We start from the raw sequence: 10,750 nt of genomic DNA on the forward strand, positions 1-10,750 counted from the left end.
GGATGACCAAGTCATGTTACAAGATGCCTAGAAATTCTCTTAGTTGCTTGATGTTCCTAGGTTCTGGCCACTTCATTATATCTTGCACTTTAATCATATCCATAGCCACACCCTGACTAGAAATAATGTGCCCCAAGTAATCGACCTGTTGTGTGCCAAAAGTGCATTTGGACAACTTGGCATACAAAATATTGGCTTGCAGTATTTTCAAAAATGCTTCAAGGTCATGCATGTGAAGACCAACTTGGGCTATACACCAAGATGTCATCAAAAAAATCAGGACACATTTCCTTAATAATCTTTGAAACACTTGATTCATTGATTGTTGAAATGTAGCAGGGGCATTAATTAGGCTAAAGGGCATGACCAACCACTCATAATGTCCTTGATGAGTCTTGAATGCAGTTTTGTGTCTATCATCCGACTTGACCAATATTTGATGGTAGTCAGACCTCAAGTCTAATTTAGAGAAAAATTGAGCACCAAATAGTTCATCCAATAATTCCTCCACAATTGGCATTGGAAAGCTATCCTTAATAGTGATGGCATTTAATGCCTTGTACTCTATGCAAAATCTCCAGGAAACATCTTTTTTTTCATAAAAAGGATAGGTGATGAGAATGGGCTCGTGCTAGGTTGGATGATGCCTTCCTGTAACATGTTATGCACCATTTTCTCAACACAGATTTTTGGTTGTGGGCATATCGGTAAGGCTTAACCTTAACAGGGTTGCTACCATCCAACAAAGGTATGTCATGACCTTGTGATCGTTGAGGAGGTAGGACAATAGGTTTGTTAAGCAATATGGCCAATTCTGGGGCCCTGTTATGAGTGATGGCAACAAACTCATCTTGGCCAGCATGGTGTTCTTGAACTTGCACAGTAAACAACTCATCAATTGCATCAGTGTGTTGAATCCTTTTAATATGATGAAATTGGGATGTTTGGGGTAGTTGTGGTTTATCTCCCTGTATGGTACTGAATTTACCATTAAGCAATAATTTGAAAGCTAATGAGCTATAATCATCAACATGAGGGCCTAGTGTAGCTAACCAAATTGCTCCCGGAATAAAATCAGCCCCTGCCATAGGCAATAGGTAAATCGGGACTTGCAATTTGTAGCCCTGAACTTCAACCATTAATGTAGGAATGATGCCCTCAGCAACCATAGAATGGTCATTGCCAACCATGACCTGAAACCAGGGTGCAGGTTCCACTATTAAATTTAGAAACTATGCAATTCTTGGCTGTAGAAAATTATCTAAACTTCCACTGTCTAGGAGTATCTTGACAGAATAACCATTGATTGTGCCTTTAAACCTTAAGGTCCCTACTCCACTTATACCTTTTAGTGAATTAAAGGATAAGTGATGATCAACGTCTGTGTGAATTGCCAAGGGTTCACGTAATTTTATTCCATCCATATGCTCCACTAGAACAGACTCATCATTTGTTTGTAAAACCATGAAGTGCCTATTAGGACATCTATGTTTGGGAGTAAATTTTTCATCACAAGTATAGCATAGTCCTTTTTCTATGCAGATTTGCATTTCTGTTTGAGTCATTTTTTTATTGGATTGGTGGAATTGGTTGGTAAAGAAGATTGAGGTGTTGGTAAGAGTGGTGGTTGAGAGTTGTGAATTTTTGGGTATGGAGGGTTAGTGTATGTTGGATGTGGTTTGTAATTGTGTTTTGGTTCTGGATTGTATTTTTCCTCAAACAATTTGGCTAGTGCTACTGCTTTCATTAATGTCAAAGGATTTTGAGCTATCACCTCTCTTTTAATATCAGGTTTAAGGCTACTGATAAAACAATCTAACATATCATCAGTACTTACCCCGTAAACTCTATTTGTCAGGGCCATGAATTCTAGATAATAGTCATTAACAGAGTTTCGTTGTGCTAATTTGGATAGAGTAGATCTAGGACAATCATAAAGGGATGGGCCAAACTCCAATTCTAGAGCCTTGGTGAATGATTTCCAAGTTTGAAAAGGTTGAGTGTGAGTAATCATTTGGAACCAAGGAACCACTTCCTTTTCTAAATGAATGGCAACAATGGTGATTCTATATTCCTCAAGTGTCATAGAAATCAAAAAATTGTTCTCCCTTAAATATCCATTTTAACACCTCATTACCATGAAATCTAGGAAATTCAACTTTGATATTTCTTACTTGAAATGATGGCTTAGGCCATTTTTGAGATTCTGATGGAGGAGTAGGTGGTCCTTGTTGTGATGCCTGATCAGCTCCTTGAGCTCATCCATTGTAGCTTCCATCTTCTGCAAACGAGTACTATTTTCTTAATCCCGTTTTTCCAAGAGACTAAAAATTTTGTTTCAGATCTCGAATATTTGTGCTCATCTCCTTCATTCAAGTGTTATCTGCCATTGTTGTAGGTGAATAAAAGCATCAATGTAACAGTACTCAACAATCAGCAAGTAATGAACTCATAGGAGAATAAATTGGTAGTAATCACAGCAATTAATAAAAATTCTACACTTTATTTAGTAATAGAGATGCTAGAACATGTTACTAGATCTAACAGTATAGAATTATACTAGCACTAATAGAATGGAACTGGTATAGAATTTTAGAGTAAGAGAGGATGAGAGAAGAATATCGGAGTAACAAGGTAAGAAAGGATAGAAGAAGAGAGGATTTTCTACATCATTCACACTCATTTCTCTCTCATTGGCAGATTATATTCTATTTCTTTCACTACCTTTACACAATGCTCTTTATCCTGGTGTGTTACAAATGGCAGTATTAGGGAATTACCTGGAAACCTTGGTATTTGTTCTATTTTTTGAAATGAAACATGAATAGGCATTTAGTGTTAGATGGGTTTCAGTTGCAATTTGGTATAAATAAATTATAACAGATATTTTTAACCCTTCTCAATTTAACATGAGCCCTATGCGAGCTAACTTGAACCTGTTAGGCTAACTCATTTTAAAAATTCTATCTATTAGTCTATTTAAATGTTTATCATACCATAAGACTTTTAAACAACTACCTTCAAATAGGCTAAGAGGCATGTTTTTAAATTATATATATATATATATATATATATATGTTTATATTAAAATTTTATGTATAAAAATATTAAATATATTAAAAATAGTATAAATACTTAATATGTGTTGTAAATAACCTACTCTAATATGTTCAACTAAATAGACTTCTAAAAAAAATAAGATTGACCTATGTAATTACCCAGTCTTTTTAAGTTAAAAGTTGAGTATGTTATAGGTTCTGATAGGCTGTTCGACCTATGCCTTCTTTACTGGGCAAAATTCCAATAATTTTGTTCTGTTGTTTGACTTGATTCCTAAAGGAAAGCAAAATTGGAAACATCATGTTCATGGAACAGGATCCTCTGTCCAAAATCATAAAAAATGTTATTTTATGTTTGAATTAGGACAGATGATTCTCCTGTTCATGTTCTTTGACTTGGTTTTCATGCACGTGCAAGTCCAATACGGACATAATGCAAAAGCAGGCCAATCAGTGAAATTTTCGTTTGTCTGCTACGAACAGGCTTGTTTCTGACGATTTACTACTATCATTATACGAGCAAGGTATTGAAAGAATTCATTACAAGGTATATGAACTACTAAACTGTTACATGTAGTTTTATTTATTACTATAATGGAAATTAACTTATGAAACTGAACAACACCCAACTCTTATTCTTTGCCCTTTATTGTTTTCTCACTTTGTTGAACTTGGTTTGTACTCCTCTCTACGCTTCACAATGATTGGATACCTCTTCTGCGTCCTAGTCGTTGGAAAAAACACCAATTTGTCTTCCTCAGCAGGAACCCAACTGTCATTCAATTAAAAGCACCACATCAGAAGATTTGCACACTCCATCACGTGATACGACCGCAACGCAATCACATTGGACTGCATCCGACCGCAAAGCAATCGGGCCTCTCATCAGACAACATCAATTTCAAAAATATTTTTTATTCACAAAATAATTCATACCACAACGGCCACAATACACATTGCAACGACCAAAATGTCAATTTAAACCATTTGCTTCTTTGATCACACCGAACTTATAGACACATTGATTAACAATAAGTTAAATAAAAAACGATGAACACATATTTTTTGTGGTAGCTTATTCTCGCTGGAGTTATGGTGGACTGCAATAATACCTTACATCAGTGTTTCAAATTGTGGACTGCATCACGTGATGCAATCGCAATATTGCAGTTGTAGTAGTCGTCACAACCGCATCACACCACAATTGCAGAGTGATACTGAATCACAGTGATGTGACTGCATCTGGACTGCATTTGGACCGCACCAATGTCAAAAATATGTTTTTATTTGCAAAACAATTCATACCGCAACGAATGCAATCGCAGTAACTACAATCACAACCACAACCGCAATTTAAAGCACTACCTTACATACATATTTAAAATTGAACAAAATTTGTTCATACAATATTAAAAAGGATATCAAACGGTATCTAACCATCAATTACTCTACTAATACGTGCACCTTAACATGCATGATATGAAAAAAATGTTGTACCTGCAGCGAGTAACAAAGCGGTGAAGGAAGACAGAAAGAACGACTCTAGCAAGCTCATAGCCGGGGCAAAGCCGGGGGCCTCCTCCAAACGGTGTATATAAATTCCCAGGGTTCACTGCTTCCGAGTTACTCTGTTCAATTTTGATCACAAGTCATCAATTGAAGTATAGAAATTTAAGTGTGGCTAAACATTCATTGTTTTACCGCAATTACAGAAAAATTGCAGACGTGATAGCTATGTAGACTTCCAAAACTACAATATTATAGCTACAATTATGATTATACAGTGCAATTTAAAACACTATTTACATCAAAAGAGCAACAGTAAAGAGTAAAAGAGAGATTTTATTAGTGTGTACCTGCCATCTCCATGGATTGAAAGTGCGGGCATCTTTGAAATGATCAGGATTCATATGTACAGCACGAAATGATGCAAATACCTTCCATCCCTTAGGGATAGTGTAACCTATTTACATATGAGGCATTTTAATTAAACTATGTTTTATATTGTAACGTGCTTACTGTATTATATAATATAAAAAATATAACCAGCAATATAGTCCATACACTTTATTTTTCCAGTGATTACCTTGTATGTTAATGTCAGTCATTGCCCTCCTAAATATCCCACCAATTATGTTTGCCACCCTTAAGGTCTCATTCACAACCTTTATTCCACAAATTTAAGGATTAAAAAACAGAAAGAACAAAATTAGTAACCCTTGTAAATTAATTAATACTTGAAGCTATTGTTGCTTTTTTCTGTATCCTACTGTTATTTGAAGTTGAGGATTGATTACATATACTTACACATTGAGTAAATGCCATTGACTTGTAATCAGTCCATTCCAATGCTGCATCTGGGTCAGAACTCCTTGCTCTGATTTGATCATGCTCTTCCTACAATAACGACAATAAAAAACAAAGGTCTTATAAATTAAAAGAAAAAGGGGTTAAGTTTCGGAAACAATTATGTTAAAGATGCAATGTATTCATCTGCAAATGGGACGGGAAGTGGTATTTCCCGTGGCCGATGCCCTTGGGAGGGGAACAACATCCGGAAACAACTGCTAATACCATTAAAAAACACATTCCTCAAGGAAAACTAATTATGATGAATTGCATTAAATTAATTGTGTTTTTTCAACATGCATTTTATCTCTATATAGCTATTACTCAGCAAATGAAGTGAGGTTAAGAAATATTAATGATGAAGCCAAATAGGAAATAGCTAAATGCCATGGACTAGTGAAAAAGCTGCACTATGAAGAATTAAGTTAAGGTACATGTTATAGAATTAAGTTTAGTTATTAATTAAGTAGTAACTTTAACTTAAGGGACATGCTAACAAGGAAACTAAATACTAAATAAATTGTGCCTTACAAAAATATAAGGCTTGAAATGAATTTTGCTCTACTTGGATAAGATAAGCACAAAACTCTCCTTACTAAACACAAGTGTATTTCCACGCCCTTAAACTAAACACCTCTACTAAGTTAAAACATCTCTCTAGCAAATCATCTACGTGCTAATTGTTGCACACTCTTTAATCATTCAATTAATTTAAAGATTAATCATACATCATCCTACAAAATTCTACTATAAATTTCCCTCCACAATATCAAAGTGACATATATCACTTGTAAATCAATCATTAGTAAACAAAATATTACTTTGTGACACATTAGTTTTCATAAGATATAGGAGAACTTGTATGAGAATTTGTGAGATATATCATTTTTTTCTGAACACAATGGTAAGAGAGAAAATGTATACAATAAACCGTATATGAATTTTATATATTATTATTATATCATCCACTTTTCATTTTAAATTTTTACACATACATATATATTAAAGTGTGATCATAAATAGTTATTATAGAAATGAGAGCGGCACGATATCCCATGTGAGACAAATGGGGCGAAGGGTTCTAAGTGAGGAGCAGAACAAGTTGTACAGAATGTAAAGATGCATGCCTGATACGGTGGCAAGGGTGTTTCCGTCTTTCAAGATATGGACCGGACATGTATGATAGAAGTCAAAAAAACCAATACCAAGCGTGCGCTTCCGATGTAATAATTTTGCCCCATGCTTCAACCAATGTCTTCACTTTAGTCATCTGTACTTTTCTAACATGTTTCTATACCTCAACTCAATGCACTTTTTATTTATTTATTCATCTATTATTTTATTATGAGTATAATATCTATGTATGTCAATGTAAAAATGTATATACAATTAATATTATTTTTTATTTATTTGTATTATTATTTTTTGAAAATTCAATTATCATACAACATAAATAATGGATAATACAATAACAATATAATTCATACACTTCTTTCTCTTTTATTATTCGGGTACATGACTAATCTCTTTTAATAATTATTCCTTCAAAAATTTGAACTCTTACACATTAACAATGAATATTTTGGATTTAAAGTTGACTACCAAATGTATATTTTTTCTCTTCAATTAATAGTAAATAAAAAATGTATATTTAAAATTGATATCCTGAAATAAACAAATTTTAATAATGAAGGGAAAATATGGCAATTTGGTGTTTACCAAAAAAGGGACAATTTATCATTATTTATCACATTTTCTGTGCGTGAAAGTTTATTACCATTGAATCGTATGAAATTATTGATTTTAGTTTATACGACAATCATGAAGGTAAAATAAAAAAAGTCAATTGATACTTAATTGATATTGTAAAATGATGCACATAATTTGATAAATAAATAAATCTTATAAAAAGACAGATATAAATAAAAGTAATCGAATGTGTCATAAAAAATTTGTAAACAAATTGATAGAGTTAATAATAATGTCATAATGCTAAAAAAACAATGTATTCTCAGCAACTGAGACACAAATCAATTTTTCAAAAAAAATAATACAAATGAATAATATATTAATTATATATAAATATTTATAATGACAATATATAGATATAGTCTAATATTATTTAAGTAAAAAAAATGATGTAAGATAAGTTTTTTTTGGGTACCTTGAGTTGTGCCAAGGCTAGAGGAGTCTCAGTGAGGAACTTAATCGCAAGAGTCATTATGGTAGAAGTAGTTTCATATCCAGCTACAAGCAAAGCCAACATAAAATCTACAATTTCCTCGTCAGAAAAGTTGTCCCCTGAGGCCAACAGTGCCCCTAACATGTCCTTTTTCTCTCTGCTTTCACTTTCTTTTCTCCTCTGTCTCACTATTAACGTTAGTGCCTCTGCCACTTTCGTTCTTGCCTACAAAAAATTAACTTGTATATGTAACTAAAACGCATATAATTAGTCATTAAATAAAGAAGTTTACCAAACATAAGTTAAACAGTAAATTCATCATCCACCATTCATTCTCAATTATTATTAACTATTAAAATAGTAATATCAATAAATGGTGGATGATTTTCTGATTGTGTATAAATCTTTATAATAATAATACACTCTAAGTTAAAAGAGAAAATGTTGAGAGGGAAAAAATAAAATATATTTGTATATAGTAAGGTTCATGCACCTTGATTGCTCTGCGGTATGTGGTGGATAAGAGAGGTAAAGGAAGGGTGAAGAATCCTTCAATTACAAGAACGTATTCTTTCCTTAAACTTTCGGTCCATTCATCTGGATCAAAACTCATCAATTGTTTCACGGTCAGCTCAAATGTTATCTGAAATTAACCCAAAAAGAAACAAAATTGTTGTGATCATCATTATTACACAAGAATCTTTAATTAGGGAATAACAAAAGAGTAATTTTATTATAGAAGGAAATGAAAAGGAACATTTTTTAGGACAAGAATGAGATGGTGAATATATAACATAATGTCACATGCAGCACATTCACATATCTGCATTATATTCTCACCTTTAATTATGTATGGCCTAATGTGTTGTGTAATAATTATTATATATCCTTTGCAGCCGAAAAACCTTTTCATCAAGCTAACGTGTTATTAAAGGACTTTGTATGCAAGGGAATTGGACACATTCTGATTGTACTGAACTATGGGATATTAGTCATTATCCCTATTCCATCACGTACATCACAATCACATGCTAACTAATTAATTAAAATTTGAAGGTTAATTAATTACTTCATTATTTTCTTTTATAAAACATTTTTCAGGTTTATTATTTTATCTTTTATAAGACACTTTTCAAAGATTTTATTGTGCAATAAAGAAATTTGTTGCCAAAATATCATTATTTAGTCAAATATTTGAATTCCATACTTAAATAGAATTTTGGTAATCTACATATAATTATTGACAATAAATATATATATATATATATATATATATATATATTAGCAGTGTATGAGTTTTATATATTATCACTTGCATTATAGTTTGATTCTTCAAATGATATATAATGTATTTATTCTATATAAACTGTGTATAAAAGTTATTTACATGGACAATATATAAATATTAGATGATTATTTGAATGAGAAATTAAGCTAAAATGAGTAAATAAAGTCATTTTCTCCTTTAACTCATGGAATCTACTTAAAAATTAAGATTAAATAAAAATATTAAATGGAAAGAAGAAGAAAAAGCGTTGAGAGGGGAAGAGAAACTTTAAAACTTCCAAGTGCTACTTAGCACTTTGAACTAAATATAAATATGTAAATAAAGAAAAGAAGATCTGGATGATAAAATTATGAGGTGCAGAAAGCTGGTCCCATGTTCACCACCTTCCACACACACCCCATATGCTATAATGATGATGGCAAGTGAGCTACCTAGACTCGACCGATCCATCATTGAGTTAACTCAGTATGTGGACCCATGCTAATTAAGATGTCAATAGAAAGAAATTAATTGTATCATTTGAGAGGATTTCAAATCATTAATCACTTATTAATGATTTAAAGTTAGAGAATTTTTAATCACTTATTAATGATTTAAAGTTAGAGAATTTTTTTTACATATTTATACACCGACATCATTCACCATTCATTTTCAATCATTAAATATCCACATGAAGAGTGTATGATGTATTGTATGTGTATAAATTTTTATGCTCTTAAAATTATATGACTTTATTAAAAATCAAAATTTTGAATGTATTTATTAGTTCTGATATCATTCAATAATTTCTCATACCAATTCTCACATACAATAAGAGATTTATAAATCTTATTTTATACTATTTAACTTGTGTAATAGGTATGAAAGAGAAATATCAGATGATTGTAAAAGTTTATACATATGAATTTATGTATTACTATATCACTTATAGTAGTCATAGTGACTATGTTACTATATACAACTTTTCCCAAAAAAAAAAACAATAACAAAAAAAATATATAGCATTTGATAACAAATTTTACACAGGACCTACAAATTTCAGTCCATGGTACTATTTCACAAACAGTTAGAAAAAAGTATAATAACATTATAATAATAATATAATATGAAAAAGTGAACACGCACCCTTATCCTTGGAACATGGTAACAAAGATGCTACATGGTGATTTGATTTGACAAAGTTAAAACTAAGACTCATTTATTCAATTATTAAAATGATTTTAACGATGGATCAAAGTGAGTATGGTGTCTAACCTTCTTAGCCTCTTCCATGAGAAGAACCCGACCGGTCCAAGAATCCAAGTTGAGCCGAATGAGGCGGTCTATATCAACAAGAAGATGGTCCTTGATGATTGAAGAGTTAGCAAAACTCATAGTGAGTGAATGCATTCTCTTATGTAAAGCACCTTTCATGAGAAGCAAAGAATGTTTCCCAAGCAGGTTCGATATCGAACCGGGGTAACTGCAATCAAAAAGCTTCCCTTCGTTCATAAGAATGAACCGGTTCGTTTCTGGATCGGCCGAGAAAACGGTCGGTTCACCAAACACATGAGTTGTGAATATTGGACCGTACCGGTTCACACGCTGGTCCATGAACGGTTCAGGGTTATCACTTTTATATGCGGATATGAGTTGGAGGGTCTCTCCGATAAAGGGTAGCCCTAGGGACCCCGGCGGCAGGCGGAGACGGCGGTAGCGAGATTTACGGAGGAGGAAGAGAGAGACGGTGAAGATAGTAATGATGAAGAGAAGTGCTAAGAAAGATGCCATGGTTATGTGAAAAATAAGATAAAGATGCTAGTAATAAGAGATATATGACTAACTATGTGTTTATATATATATATATATATATATATATATATATATATATAT

At 32.4% G+C, this 10,750-nt stretch overlaps 1 protein-coding gene across 1 annotated transcript; it reads right to left on the bottom strand.

Annotated features, from left to right (window-relative positions):
• Window positions 1-3,533: 3,533 nt before the first annotated feature.
• Window positions 3,534-10,707, bottom strand: LOC109338900 (cytochrome P450 90A1-like). The gene is made up of 8 exons (XM_019576250.1): window positions 10,133-10,707; window positions 8,084-8,233; window positions 7,573-7,815; window positions 5,367-5,456; window positions 5,146-5,224; window positions 4,916-5,022; window positions 4,557-4,687; window positions 3,534-3,831 (listed from the first exon to the last, which is right to left on the bottom strand). The coding sequence occupies exons 1-8, from the start codon at window positions 10,646-10,648 to the stop codon at window positions 3,717-3,719; spliced, it is 1,431 nt and encodes a 476-aa protein (XP_019431795.1). The 5' UTR covers window positions 10,649-10,707; the 3' UTR covers window positions 3,534-3,716.
• Between the last annotated feature and the right edge of the window lie 43 nt (window positions 10,708-10,750).

This window comes from Lupinus angustifolius, unplaced genomic scaffold (assembly GCF_001865875.1).
Source record: "Lupinus angustifolius cultivar Tanjil unplaced genomic scaffold, LupAngTanjil_v1.0 Scaffold_47_33, whole genome shotgun sequence".
Taxonomy (NCBI): Eukaryota; Viridiplantae; Streptophyta; class Magnoliopsida; order Fabales; family Fabaceae; genus Lupinus; species Lupinus angustifolius.